Source organism: Melanaphis sacchari, unplaced genomic scaffold, assembly GCF_002803265.2.
Source record: "Melanaphis sacchari strain LSU unplaced genomic scaffold, SCAv2.0 Contig40_pilon_pilon, whole genome shotgun sequence".
Taxonomy (NCBI): Eukaryota; Metazoa; Arthropoda; class Insecta; order Hemiptera; family Aphididae; genus Melanaphis; species Melanaphis sacchari.
Genome location: NW_020271264.1, coordinates 355327 through 379168, shown reverse-complemented (window position 1 = coordinate 379168; position 23842 = coordinate 355327). Strand labels below are relative to the sequence as shown.

Below are 23842 nucleotides of genomic sequence, written 5' to 3'. Positions count from 1 at the left end.
TCAACAGCTGAAAAGAATGAAATCAAACTGTTGTTCTAATTTTGCCGATCGGTCTATGAATCACATAAACAAGCTAAATAATACCTATTATAATATGTTATAACTGAGTTTATATTTAATTACTGTAAACGCAGTAGCGCAATTTCATATTATTTATAGAACAAATTTATTTCAGTTTTGTTCAGTTTCTTTTTTTAGAAACCTGTGTATTTGAACTTTTAAAATATGATGGTACCAAAAAATAATTTTTGATTTTAAGAAAATACGATATTTGCAAACTATATATTAATTTTATCTTTTTATTAATTAATGATTTTCAAAAAAAATTTGTTTTTGGAATCATTTTTTTTTTTTTTTATGTGAAAGGAATCGAAAATTGTGGAGGGTTGTAAAGATAGAATATTATACCTCTTAACGTTGTTTGCTGTGTATTATTAAAAAACCTATAGTACTTAGCAGTATTTATTAATACGTATAGAATATCAAATATATTCGTAGATATCAATATCGATTAAAACGAAAAAAAAAAAATACTCACGTATGAGTACTTATATTAAATAATGAAAAAAAGTCACTTGAGATGCTTACTAACTGGTATAAGGTGTAAACGTCACACAAGACACCAGGTGATTTTATTTTGATACCTACCTGTATAAAACCCTACGTCATGTATGTAAACTCGTATCATGGTTATATCATGCTTAAAGCCCCTGTCACAAGCTGACACCTAACGGTATCTGAGAACTCGTCTGGAAAAAAAATAACATCTGCATCATGTCACACTACGTTATCTATTTGTAATAAATCGTAATATTTTTTTTTCGATTTAATACGTCTATGAAATAGTGTAAGTGGGTACCTGTGGTACATATAAAATGTATTATTTAATCTAAAACAATAATATTATTGGCGTTGTTTAGGCATTAAGCTCGTAATACGTTTAAAAGCGAATTTTTAAAAGACTACATGTCATAGAAGGTTTGTTTGATTTAACTCATACATTTTTTACATATTCTATGGTTATATAGATGATGGTTCTATTTACTTTTTCGAGACATTACGATTTATAATAAACACCTTGCCAGTTACCATATGGCTTTAGGTGTTTGGTATTGAACTAATATTATGTTTTTGTATAAAAGAATGTATTTAATGTGTTTTTTTTTGTCATTATTTAACAGGCCATTGGATGTTCGGTGAGATATTCTGCCACATAGTTCCATACGCTCAGGGTACCAGTGTGTACACTTCCACGTTGACACTAACGTCTATCGCCATCGATCGGTTCTTTGTCATCATCTACCCGTTCCAACCAAGGATGACCATATGGACCACAGCACAAATAATCGCAACCATATGGATATTTTCTTTGGTAGCCACACTACCATATGGAATTTACATGGCTAACAAGGAGATGTACGGGAAAGATTTTTGCGAGGAGACGTGGCCGCAAGAGTCATTTAGAAAGGTAACCATTATCAGCAATAACAAAAATATAATTTATGAAAACGTAAACCTAATGAAGTGTTTTTATCAAATTGATTTAATTAAATAAATAGTTATCATTTATAGTAGCATATAGTATGAAATGATAGCTATACATTAATATCAACTCGATTACAATTGTATTTAAAATTAGAAACAATTACCTATAGTATGTATTTTTGATCCATTACTACGAAGTTTTTTACCCATATTAACCAAGTTCTTAATGCATTTTACTAATTTTATCAAAAAAGATTATTCCCTATGTATGCTATTTTATTTTTATTTTTAATGAATTTAGCTATCAATTATTATGGTCAAATTAATTTTAACTTAAACTATTAAACTATTACACTTGAAAAACTATATTACAATATAACACATGCATAATTCGATAAATAATTGGTTTGACTATTAAAGTTTTAAAATAATTAGATATAATATTATGTCGGTAATAAATATCGTTTAGCAGAGTTGTATTTGACATGATATTTGCGAAGAGAGAAAAATAATTGTATAAAATATTAGTTTATATTAGTATTATATTTTTATTTTTTATACGTAGAACATTAAATGTGCGTAACTTTGTAAACTATCCTAAATCAAAAACGTTAGTAGGTATATCTTATTCGTTTGAAATAACTGAAGTTTAGAAAATGTATGTTAATCATTACAAATCACATAGGAAAGTGGTTTTTTATACGTATATCACAAACTATGAAGTCTTCTTTTTTTTTTTCAATAAACTACAGTTGCGTAAAAACACAATTTTGTTAAATTGTTGCTATAAATTATTTTCGCAATAAAATATTTGTACGATTGGATTTTGGAATTGAGTCAAACTCAGATAAACTAGGAGATTGAAAACCAATATTTAAGTGACTAAATCATCATAACATTTTTCAATAATACTTTCTTGTTCAAATTTTAATGTTTATAGATAGTGAATGTTTATCAATTTAATATAGTCAACGGTTGTTCAAAAAACAATATTGTTTTATTTTAAAATACATATAAAATTTCTGCGTGATTCGTATATTATAAAATAATTTTATTAAAACAATAGAATTGAGGTGAAGTGTGCTTATATTTTGTATTTTTTTCTTATTATCAATGTATGCGTTGAGTAAGAAACTATAATAAATTGATTTGAGTGAAGAACATTTTTATTCACACGAGTAAACGATAAAATTAAAATATAAACTCTTTTTAAGTTAAAAAATATAATATGCCTTTAATGAATTTATACATGTAACACCATACCGTGATATATAGTTTACATAACATCAATATGTATTGTAATTTAACTAGCACGTAATGTCTTCCTACATAAAAAAAAAATATAATTATTTATGACCCAATGAAAAATGCATATAATATTATTATACGTAAAATGGTTTTTCGATAGACTTGAAACTCAAACTTTAATACGAACGAATTATCACGAAGTGAAATATATTTCAAAATATAAATACAAATTTGACGTTTGAAATAAATAAATGCTTACAAATAAAAAATGTGTATAAATATCTAAAAACCCACTCAACCAAACGCAGTATAGTGTATTTTAAATCGAAATTTAAATTGCATACGTGAAAAATGACTAACATTATTCTTAAAGTATATGTATTTTAAATTTAACTTAACCTACTTTATTCACTATATGTACGGTAAATTATTTTAAACTTTCAGTATAATTTAAAAAATATAGATTAAAATGTGTTGCCCTGATTTGTGGATAACTTATATTGATCGAAACCAATATTAAAATACAATTTAATATACACGGATCTGTATTTGCTAATTTATTAATAATTCGAGTCATATCTATATATTCAATGGTAAATAGCGAATAGATCTCGGGGGATTTTGCAAATCTCCTTATGAATACTTTTTTTTTTTTTTATATAAAACTGTCAACAGATATCGGGTAAGAGAGTTCATAAGGATTATAACATAATAAATTGTCCGGAATACGGGATCGGTATAATAATAATAAGATAATTTAACATTATGAGCTTATACCTCTCGATTTGCATTCGTGATTATTTGTACTGCGTCGTATAATAGGTTACTATTAAATCATATGATTCGTTATTTTATAATTTAACAGAATGCTTTAATTGAAATATTTATAATAAAATAAAATACATTTTTTAATTAGAATTTCTGTAGAATAGCTAGTTATTTTACTAAATACCCGGTTAAGAATAGTTCAAGTATTTAGTATACACATCAATAAGTAATTGAAGAGTGGATATAAAATTATTATTTCGATTTAAAAAAAAAATAAAAAAAATATTGAATACATACATTCAAAAATATATTTTATAATTGAAGTGTTTTTTTTACAAATATTTAGGATAAAATAGCAATTTAAACTAAAAAAATTTGTAAACAATTTGACAATTATTTCAATATAAATACATGAAAATATAAATAATATAAACCTACATCAACTTTGTAGTTTATTTACATTTAAATATATATATTAAATAGGTATAATAATTTCTTCTACTTTTTTTATTTTAAAATTAGTTTTGATGACATTTTTAAAATTATATAATATAACGATAAAATTCACCTAAATTTTTATGGACGATGTTAAACTTATTGATTAAAAGTGTTTAAGTACTATTTGGCCGCATATATCATAATGGTTATTATTAAATGTACTTTTTGTCGATTGTTAAAATTACATCAATTAGATCACATATCTTAGAAATTTAATTTTATCACTTCTAATACACATGAAATGTAACTGAATACAATCACAGAGATTTTAAACAAATTTTAGTTAAATTATACAGTTTATAGTCTTGATTTGGTTGGCGTATTATTATTTATCAAAATATTTTAAAAAATAACATTATTTCATACATAATTGCTAACACATACATATACGACAAATCAATGTAATTATTTGGCTTGAATCGATATATACGCTAACGCTGGTATATAAAAGACGAACATTTTATGTATTATGCATTTCGCTCAAGGATCCAAACCTTCAGCAGTGGGAAATATAAAGAAACTTTTATCGGATCTTAAATTTGAAATTTTTTATTGCTGTTTCTCCTAGATAAAATTGAATAATATATTAAATAATATACCCTTGGCATTACTAAATATGTCTCAATAAGTCACTTTTATAATAGATTGTTGTGCAAAAAGCGACTTTTACGGCAAAATGATCATTTACTTAATTGTCGAGTAGTATATGTGTATTAAAGTTGTGGCGCATGATATCATGTACTATTATACGCTCAAAATCTTCACATACGGCTAGCTATCAAGTCGATCTAGAAAAAAAAATGTTCACGATTTCATAATTCATTCCACTGTTGTTGGATATTTTATATTATGTTTCTTAATTTTCGGAAACTTGAAACATGCCACACACTTCAATAATATTAATATAATCCCCACCTATAATAATATTACATAATATATCATAACGTACCAATGTATATGGTCCGAGCGCAATAAATCCTGATTCCCACACCAAAATCCGTCCGGTAAGTTTAATCCTAGCCACAGATTGAGATCCGCATACCATTCCTGTACTGTAAACCACACCATCCGTCCCTCTGCATATAAATAATTATTATTTTAACATTATTTCAAATTGCGCTTGAATAAAATGTAATATACTCGAACTATCCGGTGCCCAATCGTTGACATTCAAATAATTTATAACAGTGTTGGCTACACATTTCCTCCTCTTTTTAATAGAGAATTTAATGCTTGCACGATGATTTGTCGGAATAGTATAACAAAAAATTAACAATAGTAGGTCTAGTAGGACTATTAATAAGTATGAGGGTCTTCTGCAGGAATTAAATACATTTACATTTATTTACATTGCATATTTAAATTTTAAGGACTTCATAATACATCAAATGACTTAACTCGACTGATTTAAGCACTGTAGATTTTTATCCTAGACTAGAAAAACGACGCTTTTATTTCTTTGTATAGATTATAAATACATAATACATGATATGTATCCTTCGATTTGGGTGCATGTTTTCGAAAGTCAAGTTTTTGAATGCCGAGTTTTAGAATGAATAGATTTAGAAAATCTATATTTTAGAATATGAAACTTTTAGAAAATCTGTGTTTTAGAATTAAATGGTGTTATAGAACATTAAATATTTTCGATCGGGAAAGAGAAATATCAAAATACAGAGTTTTTAAATAAAATACTGTCTTATTTCGTAATAGAATTTACGATACAGAATGTATAAATTATGATACATTTCCAAATCGGTAATGAATTTGTTTGATTGAGAATACGGGAAATATCAATATACATAATATTTATAAATATAATGCTTTGTTACTCAATTATTATCGTAGAATTACGATAGAATTCTATATTGATATAATATGTGATTATTTTATATCTGATTAAATACGAGAAATATAAAAAAGTAGTTCACCTTAGTTCAGTGACGTACATCGTATCAAATACCTACGTAGTACGTAGTGTTAGATAAAATTATTATAAATAACTGGCCGAAATGCAAAATATAATTTTTAATATTACACTGATGTTGATGAAATCGACTCATCAAAAACATGATATGTTAGAAGTAAACGGGTTTTTTATAAGTTTTTAATAACATTTATGATTGTAAAATTGATGGAAAAATAGTTTATTATTGTAGATGCTGCGACTATGCAGCTAAGTTACAAACTACTATGATTGCTAACACACACACATATCTAATGATAAAGGTAAGCTATAAGGATCACTGTAATGGCCCAATTCCGCAGATAATTGAATGTAAAAAAATTAAAAATGTCATAAAAAGAAAGGTAACTGAGACTAACGATACACCAAGTTTTATATACCAAGATTCAATTTCACAAGTGGAAAATATTATAGCTTCTTAAATTTTAAAATGCTCAGCTAAATCAGTTGTAAAAAGGCAAAGAAAAACAATCATAAAAGAACCAAACCACATTTCTGATCTTTATGATTTTTCTGTTGATACTTTGAGTGGAAAGAAATTTTTAAATAAAACTGTTAAACAAAATGATGATTATATCATGATTTTCACAAAAATTGAAAATTGTAATTATTTAAAGAATTCACAATTTTGGATTTTAGATGGAACAGAATCATGTCAACAATTTTATGTTGTGCACGGTTCAATTTTGCGAGATGGAAACGAAATGGTATTTCCATTAGTATTTGCATTAATGACTGGCAAAGATGAAATTTTATATAATATGTTATTTTCTAATATAAATAAATTTGCTGAAGAAAATGGAATATTGTTTAAAGAAAATAATAATTTAGAAATAATAACCGATTTTAAACTGGCAGCGAATAATGTAATCAATAACGTATTTCCATTTACAATTCATTCGACATGTTTTTTTCATTTACAATAATCAATATATCGTAAGATTCAAGCGTTAGGTTCGGTTACAAAGTACCAAAATGTGCTAGAGTTTAATTTTCGAGCCCGTAAAATTGCAAGTTTGGCATTTTATCCGCTAAGAAAGTGAAGGAAGCGTGGAGCATTTTGAAATCTGAATTCGTTGCAAAAAAAAAAACGATGCAATTGATCTAGTAACATATTTTGAAGATAACTACGTGGTTGGAAAAATTAGAATGAGGTTTAGAAATAAAGAAACAACACGTTACAAACCATGTTTCCAATTGAAATGTGGTCAGTACATAGTCGAACTGTCAACGAAATGCCAAGAACATAAAATTCAGCAGAAAGTTGGCATAACAAAATACATCGTTAACACACCTTGGTATACATTCATTTATCTTCAAAATTCAAAAAGAACAACATGAAATTGAAGCAACAATCGAGTCCTTAATTTCAAATAAAGTATTCAAGAGAAAAAAGTACAATGGAACACGGAGTAATACCTTATTGCAAATATGTAAACAAATAGTCGAAGATTCTAACTATGATTTAAATGATTTTTTGAGAGCTTTTACTAATAATCTAAAATAATAACAATTATTATATTTATTTTTTACTATAAAAGAATTATTAAAAACATTTTATACATTTTATATACAAGTAAACAGTAAAAAAAAAATAAAAATATTTCTTAAACTCGGCATTCTAAAATATGACTTTCTAAAACCTGCCTCAATACCGTATCCTTCATAACATATACGCACACTTATTTTAACCACAATATATAGCATGTCGTTTAGATAAAAACATGTTGTAGGTAATTTTCCAAGATTTTCTAAGGCATCAGAGACAAAGTTCTACGTGATATACATGCACTTTATTTGATTCAATTAATATATAATTGAATATTTCAATTTATAATTTGTGTCATGTTTGTTCAAAATTAATATAGAATACAGCCGTTTAGATACCTATTAAGAATGCAATATATACCTACATAGATAAAACCGATTATATATTTAGATGGATCGTTAACGTATATGTTTGAATTATCAGACCAAGTCTTATGCATACATATATTGCCAATGTATTTAGTGCAAAATTACGCAGTTACTTGAGAGTTTTTCTTGCATACGCCTACTCAATTAATTTCGTATTATAAATTGTTGTTTACAATCATCGAAATGACTTGCGAGTCCTGAAAACGTGATTTTTGATGGGTGAGGATATCAAACGTCGAATAATAACCACTGCGTTGTGGTGCTCTTAGTTATCAGCAGACGTTGTGTATAATTATACTGTTACGACGTACATGTCCGGTAACGATAATTAACGACTCGTGCAATCTGTGTACAGTGTATAAGTCGCGTACAGAATATTACGCACGGATTGTGCGTTTTAGACAGTTTAATATAAGTGTACACCATAATATATTATATATTGTTATCACGTGGTGCCGAAGACGAGTTAACCAATTTCGGTGTACACCGCATTATCCGCCCATCTACAAATACGTCGGCCAACTATAATAATTATGCGTGCACAACAATATTATTATACTATTATGTATAATTAATCGAATCACTAAACATGCGCACATCGATAAACTATGTAGTTATATAACGAAGCATAGGTCGGCCCTTAAACAGGGGCGGTGAAACGTAAGATTAACGATCGAACGTGGATTAATCTCTAATCCACGAGCTTGCACAGTGCAATTATTACCAAGCATAATTCGTTTACCCATATATGAACAGCGTCTGTACATCCCGTTTTATAATTTCATCTATTATTGTGCCACACATATACAGTGGTGTAACAATATGGATGTTACTCACTCACTATCATTTACCGTATTTGACTTGCTTAAAAACGTTCCAATAGAATACCGTTTTGTTTTTAACAATTAAATTGGTTCTTTAATTTTCGTTTTAACTGTAAAACTAAGTCGAAATGAAAATTCACGACTACAATCGAACAAAATTATTGTATATTAAACCGAAAACGGTTTTACAGAGTTTACACTTTGTGTTTCTATTCAATATGATATGCAGAAGTATTATTCGCAAAAAAATAACTATGAACATGTCTGTTAACACTAATGATAATAAAACGACAGCGCAATAAATAGTTTAACCCTATATCAAATAATTTATAAGTCAAAATTTATCAAAACAGACGATAATAATATAAAATTGACTTTAATATATTATATTCACAGCATACAGATTTTATAGATTATAAACTCGAAATTTGACAGTCATCCAATTTTTCATTTATTTTGTTTACCGAGTGATTTTTCTTTATTCTCGACTTTAAGTGTACTTCTTTTTTTTTTAGATATATCATGTTTCTTGTGGTATCAATCATTTGACAAATAAAAGAAACAAAATGTTTGCGAAAGTAGAATACGATTCTGAATTACATTTTTTGTAATACAATACTGTGTAGGTAGTTCGTTTTAAAGTAAATGAAAATTTTGCCTACGTTTTTGATGAAAAAATCACAGTATTCAATCGTATTTATACTATGGAAACCAATTCGAACAGTCGCGTAAGCGATTTATATCGGGGATCGATTTGAACGCGTTATTTGAATCTGAGAAATATTTCCGTCACCTATACTTCCCGCCGTAATTATAATAATATTGTGTATTATATACTACAATGGATGAAATTAGACGGAAGTTGATATAGTTTAATATACACTGTATAATATCTGAATACTAGGAATACTTGGTGATTGTCATTGTTCGTTTATCATGTGGTAATTGTGTATAATAGTACTAGAAATTAATATTTGTGTTAAATTTAATTTAATTTATTAATAATTGCTATAGCATAAGACCTAACGTGTAACTCGTCGTGAGCGAATATGTAATTGTTTGATGACAATTTTAAACATTTCCAACGGAATTCTGAACTGGGACGGCGTTATTTTGTGTACGACAATAGTGAATTTATTGTCATATGCGTAAAATAATATTCTGTACGGCATAATGATGTATATCGTATTATAATAATGTATGTACATTGTACATAATATGCACAGCGTATGCAGGACATTGGCGCCTCGTTCAATCGCGAACTGGTGGTACAATTTCCATGCGTGATGATAATAATATAATGAGTATTGTACGATAAAATATAATTTTCTTTGTTGTGGACGAGGACCTAACATTTTTGCATTATAATTTTCCATGCACACTTTGAATGAGTATTGTATGGATGATATTATGATATAACTGTTATAAAAAATCATTACATTAACCAGGGATCGGTGTAAATATCTACGTACTCGTATAATTATTGGAATAAAACGTGAATTATGTATAGTATGTGCGTACTATGTGCAAAAGAATTGGTGATGAAATAGAACACCTGTTATTATAATATTTTGGACGTAGGCATTATTGTATTTTATAGAACATTGTAAGTGACTTTTTTAATAGTCTTGAGTTAACGATTCAAAATTTAGATAGAACGGAAAACTCTCGACGTATAAATAAAATATTAACATTATGTACCTTTTTTCGTCGATCAAAAATATATACATAATAGATATGTGTATATGTATAAACAAAATATATATATAAAAGAAAGCTTCATTAAAACCGTCGGATTTCGAATAATAATTCAATTCGACGTTGGCATAGATGGTGTTGACGGTTATACATAATACGTGTTAGACAACGAAGTTTGGCAAAGGGGCGGTTGATTGTATCTCGAGAGAAAACGATGAAGGTACGCTGCAAGTATTATAATACACGCATTTTGACGATTACGTATAAATTTCACGTTTACGCATCGAAAAACTTTTTTGAGCATCCATCACTTTACCGTGAGCATCTTCAACATATTTTATAAAACTGAACAAGAAATTATATGAGGTGTATATCACGAATAATATTCGACCACCGTGCGAAGTTTAATACGCTTTTTTATTCAACTTTCAGTCCCTATACATGTATAGATATAACTTCTAAGGTACTTTGTGTCCTGCAACCGATTGTAAACTCTTCCGATTTTAATGACCTACACATCTCAATGGAAAAAAATTCTTCTGTGGTTACTACAGTACTACTGTTGTAGTCCATTTACTCCAAATCTGTAAAAACTTTGTATATTCTAATTTAATGAGTACAATACGAACTCAAAATTTGTATATACACATTTTAAAAAAGTCTGATGTAAAAAAAAAAAAAAATAATAAATATTTTATAAATCAATTTATTTAGTAATGACTTAAAATTATAGTCAAAATACTAGCAAAATTAAATTAAAAGTCATTAATTAAAAAAATTACATTTAAATTTATCTAGTATAATAATATGGACATACAAATTTTAAAATATGTGATTACAAACATTGAATTTTTAATTTTGACAATATATACATATATGGTACAATATGTACTATTAGAAAATCAAATTTTTTGAATTTTTTTTCAAGCATTATCAGAAGTTGTATGTAACTCAAGTGTCCTTAAACAGCTTTGATATAGTTCAATTAATACTAGGTTTTATTATTGGAAAAATAAAGCAACGAACTCGAGACATTTTTCACTCGAAAGGAATTCGATATTTTACTGTAGACAGCATAAACTCTTAAAAAATCATTACTAGCTTATTAGTCCAATACAATGAGGGAGTTTTTTATTTACGTTTAACAAAATAAGTTCAAAAAATTTTTAAAAATTTTTTATTCGGGAAAAAATGAACAAATATAAAGTTGTGGTGTTACAATATTGTTTACAATACAAAACTTTAAAATATTTTAAAACCTTTGAAAATAATGTCCATCAATATCGGGGAATACTTTCAAATTATTTAACAAGTTGACAACAAATGTTTTAGATAAATTGCATTTATTTATTATGTCGAATTAATGAGAATGAATCATACTAATTATTGCTATAGGAGAAATTTGTAAGTTCTTAATTTTTCGAATTTATATAAAAGCTAATAAATTGCGCTTATATAATTTAAGAACAACATAATTTAATTTTTTATTTAACATAATTTAATCACGTACTCAATAAATTATTTAAACAAATATGTTGCATGCCACATTGTGATTTTATGTAGAACCACATGCAAGCCACTAATTATGGTTACAAAATATATGCCTGTGTTAACTTGGCATACATTGTCTAACTTAAAAATTACCCATTGAAATATGAATGAGTATTAACCCAAATAATATTACAATATTATATAAAACTTGTTTATGGATTATATTGATTTGGTCTCCGAATTATAATGCGTTTTTCTGTTCTAAATAAATAATTTATCTTCAAAGGGACTTAATAGAACCATGTGAAGATTGTATTTATTTTTAAAATATGTACGGCTTGGTTAGGTTTATTAGCTTAGCTTGGTAAGTTTAGGTGTCTTGAACCATGCACTTAAGTAAGAATATTCCAAACTAAAGAATTTTCATTACAGACGTTTAAATACATTTAAGGATGAGAGTTTAAATTTAATTAGTTATTTCTTTAAATCTGGAGATTATTTTTAAATTCCTCTTTATCAAACCACGTAGGTTAGTTATAAAAATAGCTAACGATCAAATATTTTCAATTCACATCATAATTTTAAACTATAAATTATATTTCCACTATATGAAAGTATATTGTTAATTTTAGCTAATACAACATCCATTTTAAGAAAATATATAATATAACAAATTTATGTGCAACCAATTGTAAAATTATACTATTAACATTAGGCAAATGTAAACTCCCCTAAAAAATAAAACAGTAAATTTCTTCAAAAAAATGTTGATACCATTTTATACTTAGGTACGTAAATTCCCTTGAAACCATTTTGCTACAAAAATATTTGTATTTTTAATTATATTTATATTTCTTTATTCATATTTTATATTTAGAAAAAATAATCATCATGCTAATTTTATTAAAATTATTGTTATTGGTTTTATCATATTCATTATTTTTTGATTGATTAATAATATAAAACATTTCTTTATATAACAACGCAATTTTTTTTCGCCCAGTTTGAACCAATGTTTGTTTCAATAATATTTATACATTTTATACACAGTTAATAAACGACAGTCTTCATTGATAATAAATTGAATTTCTGACATATTTATCTACCAACTAATTAATTAATACATAAGTGTGGTACATTAAAATATCACACAAAACACAATTAGGCTAGGATCACACTATGCGTTTTGTCGGCAACCGAAAAATACTATCCCGATTAACCGCAATCGGGACGATCGATCATACTGTGCGTTTTATCGGTAACCGAATACATACAAATGAGATTAAAAAGCCCGAAAATCGTTTTTAATTTAAATTTAAATTTTAAACTGATTTTTTATTTAAACGAAATGTATCTAGTATTATAAGTAAAAAAATAATAAAAAGGTTGTGTAATTAGAATTATTTGTTTTTATTTAAAACGTGTATCAACTAATTATGCTAATAAATAATAATATTCATCTATAATATAAATAAAATATAATATATATATATATATGTATATTACAAATATATTTTAAGTTTTTTAATTATTTAAATTTAAAAATGATTATTAATTATTCATAAAATTTTCAATTTCGGTTACCGATAATCCGCACAAATGTGATCGGACAAATTGCATTGCATGTGTTGTGTTTTACATCCCGAAACGCAACCGGACGGTTGGGCCGCAACACGTTGCGGTCGCTTCCCGACGGTTTTTAATCGGTTCCGTAAATCGGTCTAGTCTGGTCCTGATAACGCGTTTTATATTTAAACCTATTTTATTTTAGAGTGTTGCGGTTTAGCTCCGGTTGATCGGGAACCGACAAAACGCATAGTGTGATCCTAGCCTTAATGATGTTATAAATTTAATATGGAATAATATAGTTCAATAACGACAATGGTATATGATTGACTGAGATGGAAAAAAAAATTAAACCCAGTTATCTTTTTACCTACTAATAATTAGTATAGTACTATGTGGGAAACTGAATTATTTGTTCGAATAGATATTATGTATTTGAATTTCAAACGGGCATGGCTATTAAATAAAAAAAAATAGGATTAGATTAGATAAACATGTATTAATATTACACGACTTTAAATTGCTATTTGATAAAACAAATATATATATATATATAAATACATAAAATAATGTATTCATCATTAGTTTAAATTAATCATAATGCAATTCAAAAACAACCATAGAAAATTTTACGATTTCTGAAAAAATAAAATAATAATATACCATAATGAAATATTTTCATTATTACCTTTAGAAATCATTATAATTACATTATTTTGAAATTAAAAATTTTTTTTTCATAGTTATTTTTAATAAGAACAATCGATAAAAATGAATTACAAAAGCTTATGATAAATCAATATAATATACTCTATTGGTTGAGTAACTTTGCTAAAATATCTTAAAACTTCTACTAAAATATTTTAAAAAATTATTCTAAATATTTTGAAATGTCATTGTATCAAATTAAAATTTAAATAATATTGAAATATTTTAAATTTATACGATCATAGCTTTTTAATAATAACAATAATCGTTTGAAGATAAATTATTATTTAACATTTAAAAATCTAATATCGTTAATATTTGGATTACAAACACGAAAACTATTTATCTGGATTCACGTTAGACTTTTACTAATTATTTATACTGCAAACAGTGTTTGCAAATAACAAAAAAAAAAAAAAATAAAAAAATATTGTAAAACTAATTCATGTTTGTCGCTCAACATAGAATATAAAATCGATACACAAATATACATCTTTCGTTTGATAATGAATCCACTATCTAAATAAGTAAACCGTGAAGTATACAAATACTTAATATTTCTTAATTATTATTTAATTAAACGAAACGAATTCGTTTCAATATTATAATGTTGAAAATTAAAAAAAAAATATTAATAACTATTGCTTGTATCCATTTACAACAAAATTAGAAACAAGTATCTAGATACGATTTACTTTGAAAAAAAAAAGTAATTAGATACAAAACAAAATAGTTACATATAACGTTACACAATTAGATGTATCTCAGTTAAGTCTTAGAACTGCTCAAAATTGATCTCGATCAACCGTGAAACAGAAACTGACAGGACGTATCCCATCGCGTCCGGTGTCCGAATTTATATGTCTTGATTGTCCGTACAAAATTTAACGGGTAATCTGACCAGGGGCGAGTTAATGATCCATCAATAACAACCTTCGTGTCAAGGCAAAAGTGAAGTAGATTCTGTGGTGGTAGCGTCAGTCATTTTAATATGACATGGAGCGGATTATTATTGTGAAACTCCCGTGGTGACCAACCAAATTTGATATATTTCGTTATTAAATACACAGTCGCACATTGTTATATCGTCTCAAAACATAATTTGATATCAATTCAAAATCTTAACTCAGTTGATTAAATGTAATATTCTATGTAATTTATTTAAACTGTACGGACTTAAATTATCGGCATAATTTAAATCATTTAAATAGGTATTTTAATGTTCAATTTTTTGCGATTTGTGCAAGTTTATCAACTGCAAAACTATTGCAATAATTATTATCTTATTTGTTCAAAAATTCTGTTATCCTGATATTTTAAACTATTAATTATTGTTGTTTGTTCATATTCACTAAAAATGTTAGTTGTTTTTCTACAATTTAAGGTAAAAAAAAAATAATTACACCCGTCTCTAAAATGACATGGATAATATTATTATAAAGCTTTTAATATACATAAATACAACATGGCTAATTCCTAAATGGCTTATATACTAGTGGTATTAATGTAATACTCGTATATGCCCTAAATCGGAAGCTCCAAAATAATTTTCCATTGAAACTGATAATGATAAAATTTGAAAAGTTTACTTTACCTAACCTATAATTATCTCATTTTGAATAATAATATTAGCTGATAAATAAACAACTATATAATTTTGAATTCTTCAAAAATGGTGTATTTTTATTATATATATATATAAATAAATAAATAATTTTGGTTAAACACAATACACATAGAAACTTAGTGCATATTTTATCAGCATTGTTTGACAAAAAAATATCAAAGGTGGTGCAAATTAAAATTTATCGACTATCAATAATTAAATATGATATTATAATATAAAAACTAGTACCTACGCTTATTTGCTATGAATTATACCACGTATAAAAAAAAATTATATTATAGGTAATGTTGGATATTTTTATAATTATAATACTAATGTGATGAGAAGTTAGTTTGTTCATTAATTATACTCAAATGTATTCGGAAAAATATTAAAAACGTTAATTAAGTCGTTTTAAGCACACGTCAATCAAATATAAACTTGAGAATTGTATTGAGAAACATCATATAAAGTATTATATTTTCATGAGCATAATAAACAGGTCACTTGCTTGACACCGTTGAGTTTTTCAATCTATGGAAAAGGTAAAAAAATTAGTTTGACGACAACACTTTAGTATAATATATACATAAGTATTATGATTTATAAGTAAACAAATGTTTCGATAATATACCTAATTATTTTATATTTATTTATTAATAATAACTTAGTTACTAACAATAATTTACGAACCGATAAGTACAATTTGATAATATATCAATATATTATGTTGAATTAATTCTATTTTATAGACGGCTATCTACCTATGGATTGCGGTAAAATTCTTTTGACAAGTAAATACTAAACTTAACGATTTATACTCCACTATCGACAAAATTTAACGATTAAAAAGTTTACTAAAATCGTCTTTTATATATGTATAATAAATAAACAGTGTTTAGTTTTTATTTTTTATTTTTATCGCAAAGAATCTACGGAAATCGCAATTTCGGTTTGGAAATTCTTGTATTTAATTTTCAATTTAAGTGTTTACTATCAATTATTGTTAAATATTTTAGATACATCCACGTAAATTAATATGCCTTTTAAATTGATGAAAAATAAATAATGTATTGAGTTTTAATTCAAAATTGCATTATTTACTCAACAAAGCGTATTGCGAGCTGTTATCTAGAGTGGTGTGGTCGTCCCATCTGACTCGTTTTTAGCTTGGTAACTAATAAGTCAATTCAATCTTAGTTAGTAAATAGTATTTATGACGTATCAAATATTATACAGTATGTCCCAAAAATTCCGTATCGCCCTTAATATCTTCATGAAAAATCAATATACTTAAACGCGGTTTTTTTACAGTACTAAGTATGGAAATTCTAATTGAATGGCATAAAATTCAAAATTTTGTCAACATTTTTTTATGCATTTAAGCATTTTAAATTTTATAATAACCATTTTTTCAACATATTTTTTTAAATTTAATTTTGTGTTGAAAATAATGGATATATAAAAATAAAATGTAATGAATTATTTTCGTTTTTATGTAATGTAATCCTTTTTTTTTTCTATTAACAATCAAGGTTAAAAATATTATCTAAATTTTAATTTTAATCTTTCCTAATAACTTTATTAATAATTAAATATTTATAGATTGCATAAAAATCAGCGTTCCAATCAAGATTGATTAAATCGTGCAATTTGTGTTTTGCTAGCTAACATAACTATTATTACAATTACTCAAAAACATAAATTGCTTTAACTTGGTCAAATATTATTCAATTTTAATGTTTTTTTTTTTTTAATTATTTTAAAAAATATGTTCAATAAAATGGTTATCTTAAAATTTTAAAATTCTTAAATGTATAAACATTTTTTTTTAACAATTTTTGAATCTTTTTAAAAAAAAAAAATGAGTTTTATGCCTTTTAATTATAATTTTTATACTTAGTACTATAAAAAATAAAAAAAACCGCGTTTTAATATATTGATTTTCCATGGAGATATTAAGGGTGATACAAGACTTTTGGGACATACTATCTTAAGTCCAAACGTTTTCACTGATCATTTAAACCTTAAAAAAATAATTGATTTTATGTCGGTTCATTCTATCGCCTACGAAAAAAAAAAAAAAACGATAATATATATTATACTTGTGTTCGTGTAATGTTCCAATAAAAATTAATCATAGAACCTATATAAACTCAATTCAATTTGTCGTAAAAGGGTGAAATAGTAGAATATGCTAGGTGGATGAGAATGTTAACATCACTATCGTCGTCGTTTGAATTAAAAATTAAATTAACCATTCGCAAAGATCTAACCTTCTCAGAAAAAATGTACTTAACACATAATAAGATTCATTAACGCAAATAACATTATACGTGGACAGAAGTTTATGATTTCAATTATTATCATTAACTTTATGCGTCCATTTAGTTAGGATGTAGATGTAAATTTTTATTAAGTAGTTATACATAATGATGCGTGCAGATAGTCTGTCATAGCCTATAGGCTATAGGGAGAGATTTGAATTCGTTATATTTGTGGAAAGTAATTTTCAAACGTATGATATCTTATAAACGTTTTTTTCATCGTCGCATTATGTCGGTGTTTGTTTAAAAATTACCATATATATGAGATATAACATCCAGCATCAATATAATATTATATAAGCAAATAAAAGTTTAAAAAGTAGAGAACTTAAGTAGGAACGTACTTAAAGTTATATTTTATTTAATTTCGAAATAAATATATGAAAACATGTTAAATTGTCTACTAAAATTTCATTTAATTCATCAGAGTACCCTTCATGTATGCATTTATTATGGGTATGCAGATATTAAAAAACATGTTTCTTTGTTGAGGGGTAATTTATTGAGGAAGATAAAAATGTATTTTTAATAATTAAGGGAAATTAATATTTCTACTATGGACCATAATAAGCCGGCTAAAACACAAATGTACAAATTACTTGAAACTAGTATTGTCAATCTTACTTGAAACTGAAATTAAAGTTATTTTTCAGTGGCTTAAAAAACACACATGTATATTTACATACTGTGGTACGCATGTACCTTTATAGCAAAACAACACTTATTGGAAGATCGTGTGTTAGTAAAAAAACGATCTACTATTCTTTAGTTTATTTTAAAAGCTATAAAATATTCGTCATGAATCGATTCTCTTTTTTCCACCAACACCATCAAAAACCTCCAGGTACAGTTTTTAAATTTGGAAAAACGTATTGTGGTTTACCTATTATAATTTAAGTTACAGTAGGTAGATAAAAACTGTTGATATTTTTTTGTAATTACGGTATAATACCTACACTTTAATTAAATTTAAAATTTAAAAAATAGTAAGCACAAATACAAACGTTTTTCATCATTCGTTATACTATGATATTAAAAATGATTAAATAAATCGTTTACCTTTTGTGTACCTAATTAAATTTAAAATAATGCATTACAATAACATTTTAGTGTCCGTAGATACTATAGTCTATAATAAAATAATTTTATGTAGGAAAAGATACATTTTTTGATTGAATTAGTCTTGATAATTTTAAATTTAATTATTTAATTACTAAATATCAAAATATAATAAAATTATATTGGTTTTTTATAAATAGATTATCCTTTTCATTTTTTACATGTACAATACATGAATTTGTGTAATGTTTATTAAGGGTTTCAGATAGTCAAACAAAAACAACGGCATAACTGAAATAAGTTAATTGAAAAAATGTAATTTTAGAATGTCTGAATTGAAACAAATCATTAAAGTTTATTATTGAATATTTATTAAATTATATAACTTAAATAAATCAATTATTAAAACAATTTTATAAAAGTTTTGAGTACTTTGATTAAATTATTTGGTTTTCATAATATTATCTCTTGCTATGAACAGCTAAAATTTGCTTAAATTACTTATTATTTTTTATTTCTTAGTTTTATGAATTTTAGTTGCAAAAACATAATCTCTTATCTTGGAAACATTTTTAATTAATAATTACTTATATTATTCATATTAAAATGTTACTGTAATGTATAGGAATATCGACATATCGTTATGTATCGATGATTTTATTTAAAAATAAATATAAGGACAATGGACGCTTAATACGTAGTAATATCGCAATATCGCATGCAAAATTTAATTATTAAATATAATTACTTAATAGTTTTTTATTGAAAGAAGAACTAATTGATCAATTGCATACACGTATAGCATTATTAATACAAAATTATAGCTCTTAAATCATACATTTAATATATTTTAAATAACAACAATAGTGATTTCACAGAATTCTATACGCAAAAATAGCAACAAATCATATGAATCTAAAATAGTAAAACGACATAATAGAAGTACAATCAAACATGTTCTTGGATTTAAAACAATGTTTGATTCCACACTAGCTCCTGAAACCTGAAAATATCATTAACCCTATAGGAGCAATTACTTAAGTCTATTTATTATTTTTAATTATTTACAATGATGAATAACTGCCGGTATATCTGTAGTGTCGTACTTTATTGGATATCTCTATACGGTTGTTGCTGTCTTGGTCGCGTGATAGTCGATACCTTTAATGAGCCACAATTAGCTCTATAAAATGAATGATGCAACTCTCGGCGTCATTACAATTACATTTATCAACAAACAACCTAACCAAAACATTACTAAGGTGTGTTACATAACCAAACACAACAACCCCACTGCCTTCATTTTTTATTGACCCTGAACCATAATTAATTAACAGTGACGGTTTTATAATAAACTAAATTTGCTATATTAAGATAAAAATCGAGCCCTCAACGCAAAACTGCCAGAATTATGGACAAGCAAAAAACTATGCAACGGTAAACCACGCTATAGCGATCTTCAGATTTTTATATTTTGTCCAAAAAATCGAGAATTACCTGTAAAATCCATCCTATACCTTATAAATAATTTATAATTATCACAAAGAATATTATTCATTATTCAAAAATATTTAACCTTATTAAACAATATTTCTTTAACAGAAAAGTGTAAATCAAAATGAAATACAAAAAATCCAAACTCATTTAAAAAAATAAGAAAAATCCTTATAGTCGCCTAAGAGTTTATTTCTAAACTTAACACAAATTTAGCATACTCTCAAATCGTTGAAATTTTTAAATAAATTTGCCGATTCAAATAATGAACAACCGAGCGATGAAATATATTATAATTCTAGCCCAGTAACATAAAAATGCAATTATCATTATTAATTTAAATTGTGCCATATAGTTCCCTAATTATGTAACTCATGTTATTGCATAGTATTTATAATTTTATAAAATGTATGTGGACTAAAAAAAAAAAATTAAATAATAATACGAAATAAATAAAACGTAAAGAAATATTTAAAATTATAAACAAGTTCTATCAAGTAAAAAGAAATATCTGTAATGGTAATATTATTTAGGTATTTCCGTTTTAAAATTCATCAACTTTATTAAAATTCTGTCTCATCAACAACATTATTTAATAGTACTTTGTCTTATACAGGTTATTGTCGAAAAGTTTTAAGTACAATTTTATTATATAAAAAGTTTTCTCAACAAAATTAGGCTTAATTTATTGTTAAAATTGTAAGTGTCATACATATTTAAAAAAAAAAAAAAAAAAAAAAAAAATTCAAAAAAGTTTATAATATATTTTGAAACAACAGATATTTATTATTAAAACAATAACTCTGTATCATACTCATATTTCATAAATATGATTTACGTTTATTTTATACATATATACAACAGAAGAGTATAAAAAAAATATGTGAATATTTTTCATACACTTTTTAAAACTTTTAAAGTTAAAATTATCGCATGCGCAAATTTTAATTTATTTTATCACAACGCTGAAATGCAAATGAAACTGATTTTGAATTTATGTAAATATGATTATTATTAGTTTATAGGTAATATCCCACAACCAATCAAATATTATTGAATGTGATGAAAATTAGGTAATTTCGTGTGTTCCGATAGTGTCATCGCATTAAACATTTGAATCGTTTTTTGATATGATGCAATGGATTTGAATAAAATATTAAATAGTTGTAAAAATATACAGTTTATAAATGAGAAAATTCTTCGTAAAAATATAAAACATGATGAATCCTATGTATATATCAGTATTAGCGTTTGACAGGTCGGTTGAACTGGATCTGAATACCCTTCTAAATACTAGGTATCTGAAAGCTACGATAAATAATAAAATACATTTTATTTCATGATATCTCGTCACATAATATAATATAAGTATACTCAATACTCATGTAAACGACATGTTTTAGAAATTGAACCCGTTTGTTTTTTCCATTGCGTATAATTCACAAAATATACTTCTTTCTTGACGCCGGTATTCACGATTTCCTATTATATAGTATAGTTCATAGTGTAATAATGATGTTTGTTGGATTTTCAATCCATTATATTATATAATGGTGCGCGAGTGCGGCACGTAATTTGTTACCTGCCGAAAAGAATTTAATCGGCAAAAAGCTATAGCAGGCGTCATTGTAAAACCTACAGACCACAATAATGGCTTAAAAAGTAAAAAACGCTTCGCAAAATTGCACTAACCATAATAAATAATAATTTCTTCGTAAAGTATTTGCTCATTCCATTTTCATCGCTTCGTTACTTTTTATATAATAATATAATATTATTATTGAGACACATTATATTATGCTACTTGTTCAATTTCAACTCAAATTGAAGTAACGGACGTTATTTAATATTCCACATTAATGCGGTATACTCGTAAAAACACGAGTATAATATAAAGTATAAATAATAATTTATCAAATATTTATGATACTGAAAAAATGTTCGAGACATTTATTAAATATTACAACGATTTAATGTTACAATAATACAATATGTATAGTTAGTGATGTACTGTTTCCGTTAAAATTCCACATTATTCGGTAACTGATCGAATATGAAATCTCTTTCGATGTACTTTCATATATATAATTTATAATACATGTAATATGAACTTATATCTAACAACCTACTAATATATATTATGCTTTGTTTAGTATTTTAGTATAGTATTGTTAAGTAGATACATTTTAAAACAAAAATAAATATCTTTCATAGTGTGTGACATCGAATTTTGAAAGTTTGTAGTTGCAATAAAGTCGATTTATAAACTAAGAACGCATATAGTATATATGTAATACTATTAAATATCGTCTAGATTGACTAAACTATAAACTTTCTTTGTTACCTTAAAATACAGATAATTTGGTAGTACTGATAAAGCATTTAGTTTTAGTTTTAAGCCTTGTAGGAGACACACATGAGCAAATGTATTAACAAAATCGTCATATTGTATTCAAAGCATGCAGTAAATTAAAATGTGCTTAACAATAAAATTAGAAAATAGTAATAATTTAAATTTATACAAACATAAACAATAATCATCATTGTCTTATTTTACAATTTAACGTAGGAACACTCAGTTTTTCTGTCATTTTATACAAAAACAATTCACATTAATATTTTATTATTAACTATATTTTTACTCATTCTAACAATGCAAAATAAATGGAACACTTAAATACAACTTTTTCATTAATCATTATTTATTATATTTTTTACTCCGTATTTTTAAAAATGGTAATTAATTAAAATTGTATGTACAAAAACAAACAAAAAAAAAAAAATAAAAATAAATATTAATCCATTATAATACGAAACACGCATAATACCATAAATAAACTATTTTATTAATATAATAAATATCCAATTCAGCAAAGTTAATTATAAAATTAAATTATTATGTTTTGCCCACATATTATGCAGTTTTTAATTTGAAATTAATTATCATGTACCACACTGTCAAAAAAAAAAAAAAAATGTTATTTTTGTTTATAAATTATTATTTTTTTAGTTTTCGATTGTTTTTACAATAATTTTGTTTAATATTATATTTACTACTGATCTCATTAATAGTTATAAAAAGTTGTGATACCTTTACATTTTGAAAATAAAACGGTATAGGCAGTTTAAATGGAACATCGTATAAATTTAATCTTTTGAAAAATATTTATGTTTATAGCGAAGACAT

General features: G+C 25.5%; 1 protein-coding gene across 4 annotated transcripts in view; it reads left to right on the top strand.

Moving 5' to 3' along the window:
• LOC112597375 (neuropeptide Y receptor type 2-like) overlaps positions 1-23842 on the top strand; it is a 180716-nt gene that overhangs the window by 82116 nt on the left and 74758 nt on the right. For all 4 annotated transcript variants that reach the window (XM_025343398.1, XM_025343400.1, XM_025343401.1 and 1 more), the window contains one exon: positions 1182-1468. In XM_025343398.1, coding sequence (XP_025199183.1) covers positions 1182-1468 — 287 coding nt within the window. The remainder of the gene's footprint in view (positions 1-1181; positions 1469-23842) is intronic.